The 21434-nt window shown below is 45.2% G+C and overlaps 1 protein-coding gene across 1 annotated transcript in view; it reads right to left on the bottom strand.

Moving 5' to 3' along the window:
- The window catches only part of FGF9 (fibroblast growth factor 9), a 28962-nt gene extending 24330 nt beyond the window's left edge, over window positions 1-4632 (bottom strand). The window contains exon 1 of the mRNA XM_004435256.3: window positions 3554-4632. Coding sequence (XP_004435313.1) covers window positions 3554-3830 — 277 coding nt within the window. The 5' untranslated portion in view covers window positions 3831-4632. The remainder of the gene's footprint in view (window positions 1-3553) is intronic.
- Window positions 4633-21434: the final 16802 nt, after the last annotated feature.

Below are 21434 nucleotides of genomic sequence, written 5' to 3' on the forward strand. Positions count from 1 at the left end.
GGACAACAGTAAGATTCCCTTGCCCCCACGTCCCCTGCACTGCCGCTGCTGGGTCGCCGCCAAGCTTGCCGGCAGCCGCAGTCCCCTGCAGCTGCATGGGGGTGGCAAACATCATTTTTCCAGCACGTTCCCTTCTGCCGTTTCATTTAAGGGAGAAAATGCACCTCCTATTTTAATCAAGGTGTAAACCCAACCCACCCCTCCCCTACAGCTACTCTTTTCTAAAGGATCGCAAGAGAAACTGAGGCTGGAGACAAGGTCCCCGAGGACCCGAGGTGAGGAGGGGGCGGCCGCCGACAGGCGAAGGGGGAGGGCCGAAGGTGAGGCCGCCGCGGGAGCGGGAGCGCCAGGTGTGACGCGCTGCCGCAGCCCCTCGGACCCCTCCCAGCCGCCCCGCCCCCCGCCCTCGCCGCGCGCGCCGCCGGGTCCTAGCGCCGCCGACCAGGCCTCCTTCCGGGCGGGGCTGGGAAAGCGAGGGTAGGAGGCTCCCGGCACACGCACCGCGCTGCAGAGGTTGCTAATATTGGGACCTGCCGCAGCGGTAGCAGCGGGAGACCGCGGCACTGCTGTCACCCCGGGGGCCGCTCCTCACTGCAACCGCATGAAAGACTTAAATAACCCTCCTGCCTCACCCTGCTTCCCCACCCCCACTGCGCACAGCCACCCACTCAGCTCCATCCAAACGAGGGCGAGCGGCACAGCGGAGCCGCAGGCGCGCCCTTCCCCCGCGGCTCCTGGCCGACCCTAGAGCTCGATGCCCCGCACCCCCTACCCGAGAACCCTGGCAGGGGCTTCCGCTCCGCTCTCCTCCACCCAACATTGCCCCACCAGCCCAGCCAGCAGTGCCAAGCGAGTCTAAGGAGTAGAGATGTCACTTCCTAGGCGACACCTTTCTCCAACCTCCAGGATTCGGGGTGGGGGGTGAAGAGGTCGATAGGGTTTGTTTCATGGTCTCTATTCAGCCGCTGTACCAGAAGTCCTTGTCCGCTGACCCCAGAACGCGCCTCTCGGGTTCTCCCCACCCCACCCTCGTGGCCCCCACAATCCCATCCTTGCATCCTCGCTCTTCCCGGTGGCAGAGTTACTGGATTTCCAATGGCTCGACTGCGTGTAGTAAACGTTCTACCCTAAAGGTGACTGCATTGGAAAAAAAAAAAAGCCCATGGGGACGGGCGTGGAGGAGTCCAACCAGAACATCCCATAATCTCCCTACGCCAGTGTCCAGTCGTGATGCACCAGAGGTTCCGAGATGCTGTCTCAAAGACAGGGCTCGGCTAACTCACACAATGAAGCTGGCCCTGGCCCTGCAGCGCTGCGTCCCCGCCGGGCTCCCCGGGGCCGAGAGGAAAGCGGGCCCGCGGGCCGCGAGCTCTGCTCCGGGAAAGCGGTTAACAATAGCACACGCCGCCCCTCCGCCCGGCTCGGCGGCCCTTTGTCCCCCCACCCCTTCCCCTGCGGCTCAGGCCTTGCCCGGCCAGGGCCCCCGATCCACTCCCGGGCACCGCTGAGCGCGTGGCCTCTCCGAGACTCGGCTTGTGCTTCAGAAAGAGGGAGAAGGGTCCGAGATGGGACCGGGGAGGTCAGGGGTCCGACCTCCAACCGTCCTCAGTCCCGGCCACCAACTCTCCCGCTGCGGCGCGCGCCTCCAGTGGTTCCCACACCGCAAACGACCGCACTGCCCGGGGCGGCGGCTGTTAGCCCCGCTGGACTCACATTCACACACAAAGAGAAAAAGAAGGGCAAAATACAAAGAGAAAATACAAAGAGAAAAAGAAGGGCAAAAAAAATCTGATTTCCTAAACGCAGCCAGAAGTATGTCAGCCCCTGCCCGTCGCCTCGGGACACAAGTCGTCTCCCCAGCACCGAAGGACGCAGCCGAGCCGGCGGAAAGAGAGCCGGAAACGGAGCGCATTTAGGACCGCGCGGAGCTGGCCGGGCGGCCGCCGAGTGCGCAGCGGGGCCCGGGCTGCGGAGCCGGCACCTGCCGGCCGAGCGCGGGGAACTGGCTCCGGCCGCGCGCACCTAGGCCGCCGCCCGCCCGGCCGCCGCAGCGCGGCCCCGGACACACCAGCGCTCCCAGCCCGCCGCCCGCTGCCTGTTGTTCTCGTCCTGCACGCTAGGCATGGTAGCAGCCCTTCGAGTGGCCGGAGAGGCTGCACTTGCAGTCAAGTTTCGCCTTCGCTTTGCACAACCAGAGCTGCGTGGACCTCTCGAGGGGGAGTTATCTTCCAACGGAACAATTGTAAAGCAAAGAGCTACCGCTTTTTTCTTTTTTTTTAAGCAGAGACGGGAGACAGCCAGAAATATTTACACTAGTAGGTCCCGTTTTGGGCTTGGGCTCGGTGGTGAGCAAAGGGAGAAAATCCTGGGCCTCGTGTATCTGGGACCATCCCCATCTCAGGCCTGAATCCTCCTCACCTTCTGGCATCATCTACGGCCCTACGAACCTAAACAGATAGTTTAGATTGTGGTCAACATCTGGCATTAAAACACGAGGAAGAAAAATCACCACAGGACTTTTGTTTTTTACAATCTAGTTTAAGTGTTGTCAGGTGGGTTCACTCAGAAGTTAACTCCTTCCAACAGTCTGGTTGCCCAAACTGGCGCTGTGTGTAAGGAAGAAACCCGAGAGTCTCCCATCGGGACTGTGCTCGTTGACTTGGTGCTGTTGGGCTCAGGGTAGCGAGCGTCAAAGTGGACCGAGTCACCAGCCCTCGGGTCTGCAACCCTCAGTGCTGAGTCACAAATACCCTCCTCGGGAAATGAAATCCTCGGAATGCCCTTTAAAATTAGCTCGCAGCTTTTGCACGCGCGCACACACTCACCCAAGAGAGCCACCCAGGAGACCCACACAGGGCTATACACTATGGAAATTATAAAGCATAGGTAATAACTTGATAGCTGGAAGGACAAACGCCTCTGGTGAGCGTTCTGCCCCTTCCCAAGTCATTTTCCGCCAGCGTCTCTGCCCCTGCCGCTCAAGGAGACTCAGATATGACTAGTCCTCCTCCCAACAGAAAAATCAGTCTGCAGCCCTCGCCCACGGGGCGTTTAGACCCTCACGGAAAGAATAAACAATATGCTGAATTTACAGTTCAAGCAGTACACTTAGAGAAAAGAGAGAAAGGGCAAAAACTTCAGTTGGGCACAAGATAACCGCTACCTTCAAGAAAATGCATTTTTAAGTTCTCAGCAGTTAATGATTAAAGCTTTAAACTCGTGAAAACAGTCCATTCAAAAGAAACTTCCTAAACCCGATCTTCCCGTGTATCTTATGCAAAAGAACTAGGAACTTATGTTATATTTATAAATCATGCCCTCCTTTAAAAAGAAAAAAAAAAAGGCCTTTCAGTGTAGACCTGCATCAGTGCCAGCGGCAGATCTGCAATTCCGGAGGCTTTTTTTTTTTTTTTTTTGAGCTTGCAAGACAGAGGAGACAGACGGAGAGAGGGAGAGATCCCTTCCCGGATCCCCCGCCCAGCCACCACCTTCTTGGTAGTTAGAATCCGAACATGTCATCGCATGGCCACTAAAGGGTTAATGGTATACCTACCGAATCGGCTGTGGTCTTTCCTGGTTCCCTGGATAGTACCATTGGGGAAGATCTCTAAGTGAAATCCAGTCCTGCAGTAGAGCTGCCTCCGCCTGAGGATCCCCTTTAAATGATCCAAGTCCGTGACTGCGGGTCCCCTGGGAAGCCCCCCTGCTTCGGACTGACCCAGGTGGTCACTTAACAAAACCGGGCTGTCCACCGGCAACACGGGCACATTCCCAAATGGTACCGCATCCTGCACACCGAAATAGTTCCCAACTTCACCTAAGGGAGCCATCAGAAGACTCGGCTTTCGGAGCACAGGAATAAACAATAATGATGGTGTCAACCCAGGAGATATTGGGCGAGGTATATCCAACTCCCCTTCCTTACTGCAGTTGCAGAGAGAGAAAAAAAAGGTTCTTTTCTTCAATCCATTAAATGCATAAATAAAAGTAATCTGCTGTTTCACTGGCACAAGTTCAAGGTCAAACCACTGACAGTCTAAGAAACCACCACTTTATACTCACACACTGACATATTGATAAACATATCTATGTATCTCTATAGATAGATCCCCAGCTCTTAACAGGCAGGAAGGTCTTCATCCCATCCGACCGTAATAAGGAAAAAAAATCCGTAGTTCCTCCATTTGGTTTGCGATCAGAATGACCATAGCAACTTAAATGCCTAGGCGTTATTATAGGGATTTTTAAGATGCACGGGCTACGTCAGAATTTACGGATTCTGACTCCAGGAAGGCATGCGCTGTTTTTACTCTAAGCGACTCTGCAGACATCAGCATGAATCCTTCAAGGGGAAAAAAAATCTCACGTTGGTGGCGGCGACAAATCTCCCCTCCCGGTCCCCCCTCCAGAAATAATAATAATAATAATAAAACAAAAAGAAGAAAAAAACTTTAGGCGTCCAAAGCTAGTATCCAGAATTCTCCAGAGGCTCGGCAGATGTCCATTGGCTTAGACAGGGTGGCGAGCGGCGAGCGAGGAGACCGCGTCCGGGAGCCCGCGTGCCGCCCTGGCCGCCGCGAACAGGTGTCGCCGCGCCGCCCGCGGAGCGTTGTAGCCGGCGGAGCGCTCCTCCTGCGCAGCCCCCGCCGGCGCGCAGAGTGGCGCAGGCAGCGGCATTGGGCTGGGTTTAAGGTAGCGCCGCGGCCGCCCGCGCTCCCCGCGGTCCTAGCGCCCGGCCGGCCGGCCGCGCCGCGCTGCGGCAGGCCCCGCGCGGCGTGCCAGAGCGCGGGACCACCTGGAGGCCAGCCGACCAACAGTGCTGTACACGGAAAGATGTAGCGGAAGACGCGAGAGGGAGAAACCCTGAGTCTCCTGACACTCCAGGTTCTCCTGAGGAATTGAAGCTGGTAACCTAAAATCTTGCTCGGTACATTGATGGGGGTTCAGACTGAAATTGGGAAACTAGTTTTCACATGGACTCTGTAACGTTGCATTGCACTGTAAAATAAAACAGTGGAGAGAGCTGAGGGAAGGGGTTTGATTTAATGAGCTTGAACGGGCATGGCAGTTTCTCGTTCATTCTTCTACCAAACACAAACGCAAACCGTATTGCAGGTAGGACGGGTGGACGTGAACCCAGCCTCTCTCTGTCTCTCTCTCTCTCTGTCTCTCTCTCTCTCTCTCTCTCTCTCTCTCTCTCTCTGTCTCTCTCTCTCACACTCACACACACGCAAACACAGGCAGATGTGGCCACCGTTTCGGTTTTGTCCGGGGCTTTCTGCTGGGCATCTTTGGGTCGCCGCTGTGTGAGGGCCCGCCCCACGCCGGGGTTGGGGTGGCCGCGGGGCCGTCGGCAGCGGGGGCGCCAGAGAAGCGCCTCTGTCTCCGAGTTGGACTCGCGCGCGCGTCTCCGGAGAGTCAGGGCGGAGGAGAGCGCTCCAGTGGGCTCCCCCTTTCCCCCAAACTACCCTATTTAGGGCGAGCTGTGCCAATCCCCGCCCAGTTTCGGCTCGGGGAAGCGAAAGGCGAGTTGCGGTGTCTCCGTCCACGGCCAAAGCCCGCCCCGAGCCGGGAGAGCCGGGCGCGAGGCGCGTGGGGGTGGCGCGGGGACCGCGGCCGCTACTTCCCGCTCTGCCCCGCCGGGCCGCACGTGGAAGCCTGGGCTCCAGAGCCTGGGCCCGGGTTTCTGCTCGCGGACGGCGGCCTTCGCGCCCAGCCGGAGGCCGGGACAAAGAAATCCGCCGCGAGGGGCCCTGCCGGACCAGGCCCGCCCGAGAGCTCGGCGGCGGCGCTCTCTGCGCGGGGGACAGCCGGCGTGCGCCCCGCTCCCCCGCAGTGGCGGGCGTTGAGCTCAGCGTCCCACACACACACACACACTCGCCTCGCAGCCCGCCCGAGGGCCCCTCACCCCTCCGCTCCTCTTTGTTCACATTGTCTTAGAAATGGCCCGACTCTCGGGTCAAGATGGTGCAAGTTGCCGAGACTTGAGCACAGCTCCAGCTTGCGGGACGCGAGTGAGAAGCCAAGTCGGAAGCAAAGACTGGACCCCTACAGTGGGAGAAGGAATCAGAGCCTTTTTATGGGGGAGAAGTCCGATCCGCCTTAGTAGTCAGCTAAAGACTGGAGGTGAAGAACTGGGCTGGCCCTACGCGGGAAGGAAGGGTTTCGCCGGAAGATGAAAGGGAGCAATGAATTTGCAGATTTCTCGGGCGCCGGAGCTGCCGGCGACCTGGAGCGACCTTACCCTGCCCCCCGGGGTGGAAGGCGAGCTCCGGCCCCGGCAAGGAGGAAAGAAAGGGGCGAGGTGGTCCTCCCTTCTTTCCATTCCCACACCCATTTGCCGCAGTCCCAGGTCATTGGGTGTCCGGGGGCGTAATCCGTGCGTCTTGCTTACGTGTTTATGAAGCCCCAGAGCCCTGCCCCGTGGTATTTACGGCGGTCACATCGACGGTGGGCTTGAACGATGACTGCTCAGTGGCAGATACATGAAGCTGGGGAGGAAGGGTCACTTCTCGTAAACCTTCCGAGAAGCGCGCATGAATCGCGAAGGTAGTCAGCAGCGCTGGGTTAAGCAGGGGCGTTCCTGAACCGCTGGGGTACAATACGCCGGGTGGGCTACTTTTTTTTATAAAACCTGACGGAGAGAGAGAAACGGGAAGACGGAAGGAGAAAGAGAGAGATGGAGAGAGGGAGACGATAAAGAGAGAGACGAGCAGCACGAGGACATTTCCAGTGAAGACAGGACTGGGACAATTTCCACCAGCTGTCTCCAACCACATTCTTTCGGTCTGAATTTAGACTGTCAGGCAGTGAGCAAAGACCATTTCCGCTTTTGAATCCTTCAGCCTCACGATTGTCACTTTGAAAAGCGATGCAGCAATCCGAGAGAGGGCTAAGTAGCTGATGGAGCACTTTCCCAGTTAGAAGCAGCCTCCTGTGGGCATCTCTTTTCCACTGCAGTTGGCTTAGTTCACATTTCATCTGCATCCCTAACTCTAGCCTCTGGAAGCTTTTGCTGCTTCCTTGCCCCTTTACCTTGCCCATCAGGTTTCTCCCCCTGCTTCAGTTTGGTCGTGTTTTCCCATCACAGTAATAAAAACAATGTCCTTCCCTCCGCTGATCACATTACATTTCTTCGGAACCCACCCTACTGGCTGTGGCTGACGTCCTCAGGATTCCCTCTCAGCTCTACCATGATCATGAGCTCTATGTCCAGGCCTGTACTTATGTTTTACAAGTATTCTTCAATTAGTATCTAGATGGTAGGCTCCAAGAGGACTGAGACCTTGCTTTCTAGAGACGAATGGTGTAATTGGCATAATAACAGCTGCCTTGGAAGATCGTTGTTGGGAATAAAGAGAAAAATGCACATAAAGCAGCCAGCATACAACAGACACTTAAGACGCAGTAGCTGTTATTATACTCTTCCTCATGATTCCCTGTAGATTTCTGCCCATGGGGTATTCAGCAAATATTATTATTGATCTCAACCCCAATGCTTTCTTAGGATATCTCTTCTAAAAATGTTTTAATCCCTCTTGTTTTCCCTTCTTCCAGTTTATCATCTCTCTTTACTGCTGACAATTTAGTACTTAGACCCAGAGAGGAATAAATGACGAGGGTAGTAAAGAGAGAGATGAGGAGGAATGAGCACTAGAAGAGGAGTCAGCAGATCTGGACCTGGTTCCCCCAAACTCCCACCTACTCCCTGTGATTTTGGTCCCTCCCTCATGGACCCCAGCGAGCTGTGGTGAAGATGGATTTATGATACACGCATGTAAAAATGGCCTGTAAGCTATCAAGTCCCAACAAATTTAAGGTGACCATTTGAGAAAAGTGCTCTGTTCATCTCCACTACCTTGTTCATTAGCGTGTGTCTTCTCCTTCGATGTCCTTGGACCCTCCAAAGGAAAATCAACACAGAATTTTTTCATTCCTTTCCTACAACAATAACGTATAACTGGGCTTCTATCCTTCTATCTCCATTTCTCCCATTCCCCTCACCCCACTCTACAACCCTTCAGTCCAAGGCTTTTGTTTGGGAACTGTGAGGGGTGTGGGGTGGAGGGGAGTGGTTGGGAAGGCTGAAGTCTGTTCCCAGTCTGACCTCCATGGACTAGATTTAAGCTTCGATGGTAGGAGGACAGAACTGTAGTAGCCATTTATTAACTGCTTACTGTGTTGTGTTCAAGACACTCTACTAAGTGCTTTTGTGCTTTATCTTTTTAATCCTCAAAACTACTCTATAAGATAGATACTATTATTATTCCCTTTTATAAATGAGGTAACTGTAATATAAAGATTGTTACATGCCTCTTGCCACAGTGTTAATAAATGGTGGAGCCAAGTTCATAGACCTCAGACCCCCATTGTGCAACACTGCCCTCTCTTATAATAGGCATATACTTTTACATTTTTATAAATAACATGTTTTCATAAAATAAATATATAGAAATAAATAGCTTACATACATATATAAACAACCAGTTAAAAGACATAATGAAGGAATAAAGACCCCAGTTACAATATGGAAGAAAAGAAAAGAAAGATAAGATTCCTAGGAATAAAATTAACAAAAATTTTTGTGCAAAATCTATATGAAGAAATATGTTTAAAGCTCTCTAGAGACACAAAAGAATACTTGAACAAATGGAAAGGCATACAATGTTCCTAGAAAAACTCAATTTCATAAATATGCAATCATTCCTAAATTAATCTAAAAACGTAACGTGATCACAATAAAAATACCAACATTTTTTTTACTAGAAACACTGATGCTAAAGTTAAATATAGAAAATTAAACTTAAATTGACAAAAAAAGTTTGAAATATACAAGAAAAATAAGGGAGTAACTAGCCATACAATATTTTAAACTATTTTAAAACTATACTAATTAAAACAGAGTATTATTAGCATATGAATTATTCATATTAGCAAATGAATAAAGAGATAAAGCAATAACACAGAACAGAAATTACAGAAATAGACTCAAATACATACTGGAATTTAATACATGATAATCAATCAATGAAAAAAATGACCTATTGAGTAAATGATTTTGAAACAACTGAATAGACAACTGGAAAAAAATAAGTAGTATCTTCTTCACATTTTATGTAAGGATAAAACCTAAATGGAGCAAATATTTAAATATAAAAAATAAAATCATAACAAGTACTAAAAGAAACAATGGAAGAATTCCTTTATAATCTGAGTTGTGAAGGCCTTACTAATTGTATCATGGAAACCAAACATCCAAAAGAAAATAATGATAAATTCAGCCACACACAAAACATTTGTTTAACTGCATAGTGGGGGGTGGGAGGGAGGAATTCAAGAGACAGATGACAAAATAGAAAAAAATGTGTATCTCATATCAAGATAAAGGACTAATTTCCCTAATATATAAAGAGCTACTACAAATCAATAAGAAAACTACAACTTCTGGTTTCCAGTTTGACATGTAAAGAGCTTGGAAGTCATCATTCCTGTCCATCCAACAAGAAAAAAGTATAACAAACTGAAAGTCAACAACTCTTCTTAGATTCATCAAGGAATTGAAGTCATAGGACAAACTGCCGCCCTGAAAACTAGAGAGAAAGACAGATAGATACAGAGAATCACAGCTTACCGGAGCTGGAACCAGTATCAATAGGAACACTTTAAATTGTAATCGATGAGTTGCTGGGGGCTCAGTGTGGACAAGCATGAGAGTTCAAAATTCAGAAGAGGCCCAATCTTAAAGGGCCCCTACACTTTCCTGATTTACCTCCAGGAACCCTACCAGGCTGTCACTGAGAAGATCTGAGAAAAATCCCCTCCTGCTTCCTTCAGGAGCTGGGGAATGTAACCATTTTGAAATATGCCCAGAGCTCTCTGTCTTTAATGAAGCCTGCCCTCAAGGGAAAGTATTTTACCAGCACCTAACCAACCTGGTGGGAGGGAAATATACAACTTCAGCCCTCTCAAGCCTTCAATGTAGGGGAAGGGAAATACCCAACTCAGGCTTACTAAAAGACTGAGACCTAGTCATCAGACTATAGAACATTTCCTCTGCCCCCACACCTTACTACCACATCCATAGGGCTCCTGTATAATAATGGGGATTAGAGCCAAATGAACTGCAAGGCTCAGACCCTATTTCAGGAGTCTTTAGGGAAACCCAAAGACAACAGGGGAGACAAAAACAAGGACACCAGAAGAAATTTTATCCCCTGACACCACAGCTACTGCAAACTGTAAAAACAGCCTAACTCCTAGCCAGGTAAATATAAAACCTTACACTAAAGGCCTATCTACCTCAGTAATTTTTACCCAATACATCACATCCAGGTTTCAACAAAAAATTACAAGGCATGCTAAAAGGTAAAAAAAAGTACACAGTATGAAGGGACAAAGTAAGCATCGGACCAGACTCAGGTATGGTAGAGATATTGGAATTATCACACCAGGAATTTGAAATAACCATGATTGATATGCTAAGGGCTCTAATGGAAAAGTGGACAGCATGCAAGCACAGATGGGTAATGTGAGCAGAGAGATGAAGACTAAAGGAAAGAATCTAAAGGAAATGCTAGAAATCAAAAACACTGTAACAGGAACGAAGAATGCCTTTGAGGGGCTCATCTGGAGACTGGACACAGCCAAGAAAAGAACCAGTGAGCTTGAACATATGTCAATAGAAACTTCACAAACTGAAATCAAAGATAAAAAAGAAAGAAAGAAAAAAGGGAACAGAATATCCAAGAACTGTGAGGTAACTACAAAAGGTATAACATATACATAATGGGAATAACAGAAGGAGAAGAAAGAGAGAAAAAAAAAGCAGAAGAAATATCTGGAGTGGTAACAGTTGAGAATTTTCCAAAACTGATGACAAACTCTAAGCCACAGATCTAGGAAGCTTAGAGAATACTAAGTAGGATAAATACCAGAAAATCTACACTGCATATCATATTCAATATATCATATTCCATGTCTACAGTATACACAATCAAAAACAAAGAGAAAATCTTGAAAAAGGCCAGAGAGAAAAAAAAAAAAAAAACCTTACCTATAGAGGAACAAGGGTAAGAATTACATTGGACTTCTCTTCGGAAACCATGCAAGCAAGAAAAGGGGGGAATGAAATATTTAAAGCATTGAAAGAAAAATACTAACAATAGAATAAAATAGTTCACAGAAAAGGAAATACGAATGGCTCTTAAACATTAGTAAATATGCTTAACTCCATTCATAATAAAAGAAATGCAAAATAAAACTGGGCTGATACACCATTTTTTACCTATAAATTTGACAGATATTAAAAAATAATATGAAACACTGTGAGAGTTTGGGCAATTCAGATACTCTCATACATTACTGTGGAGATGAAATTGACATAGCCTTTGTGAAGGGTACTTTGGTAATATTTACTAAAATTAAAAATACACAGATCCTTTGACTCAGTGATCTCCTGGAAATTTATCTTAAGTGTCTATGCACACATGTGCAAAATCATGTGTGCAGACGATTCCTCACTATAGCACTCTTTGTAGTAGCAAATGATGGAAAGAGCCCGTGTGTCCATCAAGAATGACATGAATTATAATAAATCCATAAAATAGAATTGTAGGCAGCTTCTTAAAGGAAAAAAAAAAAATAGGGAAGCTTTTTGTATACTGTTTTGGACTAATCTCCAAAGAATATTGTTAAGGAAAAAATACAATCCAGAACAGCATACGTATTGTGCCATCAGTTGTGTCATAAAGGGAAAACTTTTATATTTACACATATAAGTAATGTCCCTGGAAATATATACAAGAAACAAATGCACTAGCTTTGGTTGCCTTCAGGAAAAGAAATCATACAGCTAGGGGACAAGGGGTAGGAGGGAGAATTTTCACTATAAACACTTTCTTACCTTTTTGAGCCACACGAATGAGGATTATTTACAAAAACATGAACATAGTTTAATTTTTTTTAATAATTACATATTCCTCTTTGAAAGAAATGGAAGTACAGTGCCTGATGCAAAGATCTGGAGAGCAACTGCAGACAACGTTGTAATTAGGGACCACTTTCCTGCACACAACCCCAGGTGCGTGAATTGACACATCTGAAAATGTGATAACGTCAAACTTATCAGGCCTCCAGGGAAGCTCTGCAAGATGCTGCTCCTTTCCATCTCTTTCACTGTAACTCCTGTCTTTCCTTAGCAGTGTTCAGCTTTTTTCCTTCCATTTTACCTTTCTGCCTCTCCCTATTTCTACTATCATAAGATGTGGCTGATAAAGCCCTGGGACCTTCCTCACTTGTAACTGTCCCCGTCTTACATCACACTGCTGGTTCAAAATACCCACCACCCACTCAGAGTTCCTCCTCACCACCAGCAAAGCTGCCCAGCTTCCTGATGTGACCTCTCTCCTTGTTTGCCTCTTTATTTCCATTTCCCTTCATTTTCATTTCGGTCATTCCAACATAACCCATTTTAACTTTTCTTGCTTATTTTCCTACTTTCAGAATATAGATGAGGTACAAATAATGACAACAACAGTACTATTTTTCAAACACTCACTATATAGAAAGAACTTCACATGCATCATTTCATTTAAACTTCATTACACTATGAATTAGACATTATTATCTCTGTTTGTTCAGGTTGAAGAAACTGAGGCTTTGAGAGGTTAAGACACATGATCAAAGTCACACAGCTAGGAAATGATGCAGCAGGGTTCTAACACAGACCTTCTAATACCAAATCCTGGGTTCTCAGCTAAGTTAATACACTGTGGAACTTAACAGTAAATTAAAATAGTTTTTTTTTTTTTTCTGTTAAATAGATAGCTTAGGCATTCGTCCATTCAACCTATGCAGGGAAAAGAGGTTTTTTTTTTCTAAAGGCATCTTCAACATTTGCTTCTTCCTTGATAGTTGATGGAATGCTCCTAGTATTCTCCAAGGATGATTAGAAACAAACAGCAAATTACTTCTCATTGGTGCTGCCCATATTCTCCTGAAATTAATGTCCAACAATGTAAATCCAGGGATCAGTTAACCCACTCCGCTGACCTCTCAGCTGAATTTCAGAGTTAAATCTCTCTCTTGGCTGTCACACACTTCATGTCTTCCACAACTACAAACGTTTCAGGGTTTCCTCCTGCTTCACAGATCACTTCCTCAGTTTTCTCACTTTCCTTTGCTGCATCCTTCTCTCCTTCTCTACATCCAATATTTGGGGCATCCCAAGGCTCAGCCCTCAGATATCCTCTTAATACTCCCTTCCTAGAAGATTTTGTCTACTCTGAAATCTTTAAATACAGCCCATTAACTGAGACGTCCCGGGTTACATCTCTAGCCCTTGCCTCTCCCTTTGACAATATTCATTCAGCTGCTTCCCTGACACCTCCGCCTGATTGTCTAGGAGACCTCCAAACCCAACACCACCAACATTGAGCTCTTGTCCACATACCGCTCCCTCAGAAATCTTGGCCCCCGAGTATTATTCCCTATCTCAGTAAATGGCACCAGCATTCACTCAGCTGCTCAGACCAAAAACATAAGAGTGGTTCTTCATTCAAATCCTAACAGTTCTGCTTTCAAAACATATCTGAAATCCAACCACATTTTGCCATTTTCACTGATGCCACCTTGGTTCTAGCCACCAACATCTCTCCCCTGGATCACTGCAATGACTTCCTCACTGGTCTCTCTGCTTAAGCATTTTATCCACATGCCACCTCAACAAGTCGGATCACATCATTCTCCCGTCACCTTCACACCTAACTACCTACAACAGCGTTAACCTTCTGAGCCCTGGCTACCACTCTGATTCCATCTCCTACCATCCCACGCGTTCACTCTGCTTCTTCAAACCGACCTCCTGGTTGTTTCTCAAATATGCCAAGAACATTCCCGTCTTATGTGTCACCTTCTGCTTGAACACTTCCCTCTCAAATGTCCCATGGCTTGTTCCCTTGCTTCATCAAGTCTCTATGGAATTACTACCTTCTTAAAGAGATTTTCCTTGCTCACTCTGTCTAGAATGGCCCGTCTCCTATCACCCACTATTACTATTGTTTGTCACAACAATTATTACGGGTCCATATGTTTGCAATAACGAGATAGACAAGGCCCTTGCTGTCATGGAGCTGACGTTCTATGGAGAGAAACAGACAATGAATAAGTAAACAAGATAATTCTAGAGAGTAGTAAGTGCTATAAGAAAATAAAACAGAGTCCCGTGGATATGACTGGAAACTGCTTTCTAAGAAGATGACACTTTCTAAGATGACAAAAAGGAGCTGGCCTCTCTAAGATCTGAGTAAAGAGAATGCCAGGTGAGGGATCAGCAATGACAAAGACCATGAGGCAAGAATGAGCTTGAAATGATTGAGGAACAGAAGCCAATGGCAGTAGCAGAATTAGAGACAGGATGAGTCACGTGAAATGAAGTAGGAGAGATGCACAAGGACCAGGTCCTACAGAACCTGGTAGACCTTGCTGAGGAGCTGGGAGTTATTCTAAGTGTGATGAACAACCATTATGATTGGTAATGATTCCCTCAAAAGAATCAACAGACTATACAATGCAGTTATTTCACTTTTCAAACATAAAAATTGCTAAGCAGTACTTAAAAATACCATGAAAATCCTCTGTCTGGAATTTTATTAATTCCCATTAGAATAAGTCTTTATCTTTCCCAATACTTTCTGTTACTCATTATTCTTTCCCAAGACTATATTTTTCCCCAGGTTTCTCTGCTTCTACTTCTCCCCAACTTAAGCTTAATTTGTAATCAGACTCCCACTGAGTTGTCTGTCTGTATCCTCTTCTCCGTTTTTTTCATTCTGCTCTTTGTTATCATTAACAAGAATGCTATGTTAATGGAACATCTATCTGCTTCATTTCTTACAGTTTTGTGCTTTTTAGTGATTCAGTGAATAATTATCAAGTTACCACTTTTGTAATAAGTACCTAAAAACATAAGACATAGGAAGAATAGAAAAACTATAAAAGCATAAATTATACTAAAAATAAAATGATATTAGAAGTGTGACAAATTCTAGAAGCCATATATCACGTGTGGTGAAGGATGAGTGAAAAAGAAAAAAAAAAGAAGGGTAAAGAAAAAATTATTTAAAAAGAAAGTAAGGGCATCTAACTCCTATTATTTATCTGCCAGCAGAAACTTCACACTTTTATTAAAGAATTGCTTTTGCAATTATACCAGAATTTCTTTAGTATAGGAGAAAATATCCAGAAAAATGTTTTGTTTTGTTTTGTTTTGTTTTAGGAAGATTGGCCTTGAGCTAACATCTGTTGCCAACCTTCCTCTTTTTTTTTCCTCCCCAAAGCCTCAGTACATAGTTGTATATTCTAGTTGTAGGTCCTTCTAGTTCTTCTATGTGGGACTCTGCCTCAGCATGGCTTGATTAGCCGTGAGTAGGTCCGTGCCCAGGATTCGAACCGGTGAACCCCAGGCTGACAAGCAGAGCACTCGAACTTAACTGCTATGCCACCAGGCCGGCCCCCAGAAAAATGTTTTTGAGTACATATTTTGTACAAGGCATTGTGCTAGAGCTTGTTTGGAACAGGTACACATGTAGGACAGGATTCCTAATCTTATCTTTTATTTTCGTACAGCCTATGTACATTTATATTTGTCCTTTCCTTTATTTCCCCCCACATTTCCCTGTTTTCATCTGGAAACATTTTCCTTCTGCCTAAAGAACTGTCTGTGGTTTTTCTTTTAGTGAAACCTACTGGCCACAAATTCCCTCAGTCTTTGTCAGAATATATGTTTGTTTTATCTTCGTCTTTTAAGATATTTTATTGGATATAGAATTCCTGGTTGACAGCCATTTTATTCTACCACACTAAAGCTATAGTTTTATTTTGTTGTCTTATAGCTCCTGTAATTTCAGTTGAGAAGTCAGCTGTAAATCTTATTGTTACTTTGCAGGTAATTGTATCTCAGGATGCTTTTAAGATTTTTTTTTTTTGGTCTGACTCTTCAGCAGCTTTAATATGTTCTCCCTAGATAAAAGAAATTTTTTTTTGGAGGTTTATTTATTTTTTTTTATTTAGTTAGTTTAATTTTTTGTTTATTGCTGTAACATTGGTTTATAACATTGTATAAATTTCAGGTGTACATCATTATACTTCTATTTGTTTTTTTTTTTTTAATAATTTTATTTATTTATTTATTTTTCCCCCAAAGCCCCAGTAGATAGTTGTAGGTCATAGCTGCACATCCTTCTAGTTGCTGTACGTGGGACGCGGCCTCAGCATGGCCGGAGAAGCAGTGCGTTGGTGCACCCTGGGATCCGAACCCGGGCCACCAGCAGCAGAGCACACGCACTTAACCACTAAGCCACAGGGCCAGCCCTATACTTCTTTTTCTGCATGGATTACATCATGTTCTCATGTTCACCACCCAAATACTAATTACAGTCCATCACCACACACCTGTGCCTAATTATCCCTTTTGCCCTCCCCCCTTCCCTTCTGGTAACCACCAATCCAATCTCTGTCTCTATGTGTTTGTTTGTTGTTGTTATTATCTACTTAATGAGTGAGATCATACAGTATTTGACCTTCTCCCTCTGATTTATTTCACTTTGCATTATACCCTCAAAGTCCATCCCTGTTGTCACAAATGGCTGGATTTCATCGTTTCTTATGGCTGAGTAGTATTCCATTGTGTATATATACCACATCTTCTTTATCCATTCATTCCTTGATGGGCACTTAAGATTGCTTCCAAGTCTTGGCTATTGTGAATAACGCAGCAATGAACACAGGGGTGCATGTATCTTTATGAATTGGTGTTTTCAAGTTCTTTGGATAAATACCCAGCAGTGGAATAGCTGGATTGTATGGTAGTTCTATCCTTAATTTTTTGAGGAATCTCCTTACTGTTTTCCATAGTGGCTGCACCAGTTTGCACTCCCACCAGCAGTGTATGAGAGTTCCCTTCTCTCCACATCCTCTCCAACATTTGTTGTTTCCTGTCTTGTTAATTGTAGCCCTTCTGACAGGTGTGAGGTGATATCTCATTGTAGTTTTGATTTGCATTTCCCTGACAGTTAATGATGTTGAACATCTTTTCATGTGCCTGTTGGCCATCTGTATATCTTCTTTGGAAAAATATATCTTCATGTCTTTTGCCCATTTTTTAGTTGGGTTGTTAGTTTTTTTATTGTTGAGATGCATGAGTTCTTTATATATTTTGGAGATTAAGCCCTTATCACATGTGTGGTTTGCAAATATCTTCTCCCAATTATTAGGTTCTCTTCTCATTTTGTTAATGGTTTCCTTTGCTGTGCAGAAGCTTTTTAGTTTGATGTAGTACCATTTGTTTATTTTTTCTATTGTTTCTCTTGCCCAGTCAGACATGGTGGTTGAAAATATGTTGCTAAGACTGATATCAAAGAGCATACTGCCTATGTTTTCTTCTAGAAGTTTCATAGTTTCAGGTCTTACATTCAAGTCTATAATCCATTTTGAGTTAACTTTTGTGTATGGTAGGAGGTAATGGTCTACTTTCATTTTTTTGCCTGTGGCTATCCAGTTTTCCCAACACCATTTGTTGAAGAGACTTTCTTTTCCCCATTGTATGTTCTTGGCTCCTTTGTTGAAGATTAGCTGTCCGTAGATACGTGGGTTTATTTCTGGGCTTTCGATTCTATTCCATTGATCTGTGTGTCTGTTTTTGTGCCAGGACCATGCTGTTTTGGTTACTATAGCTTTGTAGTATATTTTGAAATCAGGGAGTGTGATACCTCCAGCTTTGTTCTTTTTTCTCAGGATTCCTTTAGCTATTCATGGTCTTTTCTTGTTCCATATAAATTTTAGGATTCTTTGTTCTATTTCTGTGAAAAATGTTGTTGGAACTTTGATAGGGATTGTATTGAATCTATAGATTGCTTTAGGAAGTATGGACATCTTAACTATGTTAATTCTTCCAATCCAAGAGCACGGAATATCTTTCCATTTCTTTGTGTCTTCTTCAATTTCTTTCAGAAATGTTTTATAGTTTTCAGTGTACAGATCTTTCACTTCTTTGGTTAAGTTTATTCCTAGGTATTTTATTCTTTTTGTTGCAATTGTAAATGGGATTGTATTCTTAATTTCTCTTTCTGCTACTTCGTTGTTAGTGTATAGAAATGCAACTGATTTTTGTATGTTGATTTTGTATCCTGCAACTTTACCGTATTCGTTTATTACTTCTAAAAGTTTTTTGGTGGATTCTTTAGGGTTTTCTATATATAAAATCATGTCATCTGCAAATAGTGACAGTTTCACTTCTTCCTTTCCAATTTGGATCCCTTTTATTTCTTTCTCTTGCCTGATTGCTCTGGCTAGGACTTCCAATACAATGTTAGATAGGAGTGGTAAGAGGGGGCATCCTTGTCTGCTTCCTGTGCTTAGAGGGATAGCTTTCAGTTTTTCACCATTGAGGATGATATTAGCTGTGGGTTTATCATATATGGCCTTTACTATGTGGAGGTATTTTCCTTCTATACCCATTTTATTCAGAGTTTTTATCATAAATGGATGCTGTATCTTGTCAAATGCTTTCTCTGCATCTATTGAGAAGATCATGTGATTTTTATTCCTCATTTTATTAATATGGTGTATCACGTTGATTGATTTGCAAATGTTGAACCATCCCTGCATCCCTGGAATAAATCCCACTTGATCATGGTGTATAATCTTTTTAATGTATTGTTGTATGCGATTTGCTAATATTTTGTTGAGGATTTTTGCATTGATGTTCATCACTGATATTGGCCTGTAATTTTCATTTTTGTGTTGTCTGTGTCTGCTTTTGGTATCAGGGTAATGTCGGCTTCATAGAATGAGTCAGGGAGCTTCCTCCGCTCCTCAATTTTTTGGAAGCATTTGAGAAGGATAGGTATTAAGTCTTCTTTGAATGTTTGGTAGAATTCACCAGGAAAGCCGTCTGGTCCTGGACTTTTATTTTGGGGGAGGTTTTTTATTACTGTTTTGATCTCCTTACTGGTGATTGGTCTATTCAAATTCTCTATGTCTTCTTGATCCAGTTTTGGAAGGTTGTAAGATTCTAAGAATTTATCTCCTGCTCTTGGATAGGTGACCTTATATAAGTGATGCCTTATGAGGCCCACAGTGTGCTTCCCTCAGTTCTGAATGTTCCAGGAGTGACCCCTATGTGGGCTACATGTGTCCTTCTGTTGTGGCGTAGGTGCCCAGGGAGGCTGAGCTATGCCCCTGGCCAGCTGTTGTAATGCTCAGCTGCTTGTAGTTGTTGTGGGCCCTTCAGTCTCTTTATCTGGTGTGCGGAGCCCCAGCACAGTTGGCTACAAGTTCTAATAGCACATTTGTGTTGCAGTGTTTCTTTTAAGTGAGTAGGCCCCCAGCATGGCAGGTTGTTAGGCTCAGGGGCTTACAATTGCTATAAGCCTCCAGCCTTTGGGTCTCTTGTCAGCTCTCTGAGGATTGCAGCTGGGTGGGGCTGGCCTCAGGCACGGGAGCACCCAATTGTTTCAGGCTTTGGAAGGTGGGGCAAACCCCCTATGTGGGTCTTTGAGAAGCACAAGTCTTCTGCAGCTGACCAGCCCTGCCACCCACAGGTCCACACACACAGCCAACACAGTCCTGCCCCATGTGCATGCCCTGACCTCCTGAAATGGACCCAGTCTCTCCAAGGCGGGAGCCCTACACACTCCACCACTGCCCCACACTCTCCACCCACTCCTTGCACATGCCCTGCCCCACTGAAGTGGGCCCACTTGCCAGGCTGCAGAGAATCCAGTCACCAATCTATGCAGGCCCACAAGTTTCCTGAGGGCTTATTGTTGGGTGGGGCCAGTCCCTAGGGTGGGCTGCCTGCCCTGGCTGAGCTGGATTAAATTGGTCCTCTAGTGGGTGGGGCAGACCCTGGGCTAGCGGGCCCCAGGGAGAACTCCAATGGCGTCTCCCAGTGTCTGTGTCAGCACGCCCACACCAGGCCACAACCATGGCCGCCACCAATGTCCCAGTCCCTGGAGAGGTCTCACCTCTCACCAAGATGTACTCAGAGCCTATCAGGTGAGTCTCTTTTCACCAAAGCACTGTGCACCTTTCTTTCTGGTGATTTAAGTTGCTTTCTGAAATGGGTGAATTTGTGTGTGGGCCCTTTAAGAGCCGGTTTTAATTTCTTTGTCAACCAGCTTTTCCGGGGGTAATCCCCAATGTTTTAGTAGCAGGCAAAGTCCGATATTATGCGACTCGTCTTGATTGTGCTGGGCCTACAAAATGCCTACAGCAGGAGCACTCCCCGGCTCAGGGCCCCGCTCTTGCAGGGAGGGCTGTGGACCTTTGGGCTGCTCCCGGGAGGCTGTGAAGTGCTGCAGCTTGTGAAGGTGGCGTTTTTTCTCTCCAGAAGGGAATTTCTGCCTCTTCCACCTAAATTAGGATTGTCGTTTGTTGCAGGAGTTCCTCTTATCCAGTTTTTAGTTCTCTCTCAGGGGTAATTTTTCCAGGAGTAGTAGTAAATTGGCTGTGTCCGTGGGAGGAGATGAGTTCAGAGTCTGCTTACGCCGCCATCTTGACTTTTCCCCTCTAGACAAAATTTTTTCCTGCCGATTTTGCTAGGAGTTTACCAAGCTTCTTAAATCTGTGATTGATGTCCTCCAGTTTTGGAAAATTCTTAATCATGTTTTTGAATATTGCTTCTTCCCTATTCTCTCTTTTCTCTTTTTCTGGGACTACAGTTATGTCTATGTTAGACATTTTTGTTTTGTTTTGTTTTCTATTAGTTTTTCTCTTTACAAAGTTTCAGTTTGGGTATTTTCTATTAATCTCTCTTCCAATTCACTAATCCTAATTTCTACAATATCCATTCTGCTGCTAACATTCACTAAGCTCCTAATTTCAGATAATGGTTTTTTCAGTTCTAGAATGCCCATTTAATTTTTTTAATAGATTCTCATTCTCTGATGAAATTTTCCGTATTTTCATCTGTTGTTTCCATCTCTCTATATATTCTTAAACATTTTTTTAAAGCTCTTATCTATTAACTCCAATAGTTTTATCTGTTGGATTGATCTGCTTCTGCTGTTTTTTGTCTCTTTATGATCATTCACGTTTTCTTGCTTCTTTGCATATCTAGATATTGTTGATTGTATGCCAGACATTGTATATAAAAAAGTAGAGGCTCCTGATGATGCTATAATCTACTAGAGAGTGTGTCCCTTCTCTTCTTTTAGACAGACTAAATGAGGGGCTGATCACCTGCACCCCATCAGGCATTGAATGAAGTTGGGGCTGGGCTGCAGTTTTAGTAAGACTCTGTACACCTCTGGTTCACCCCTATTCCTTGGGGGTAGCCCTCCCATGGTTCTGATGGGGAGCCTAATGGGGATCAGTTTCCTCAACCCTGAAAGATTACAGGGAAATCTATCTCTACATTTCAGAGGTTTTAAAAC

This window comes from Ceratotherium simum, chromosome 10, assembly GCF_057802395.1.
Source record: "Ceratotherium simum simum isolate JZ-2026a chromosome 10, ASM5780239v1, whole genome shotgun sequence".
Taxonomy (NCBI): domain Eukaryota; kingdom Metazoa; phylum Chordata; class Mammalia; order Perissodactyla; family Rhinocerotidae; genus Ceratotherium; species Ceratotherium simum.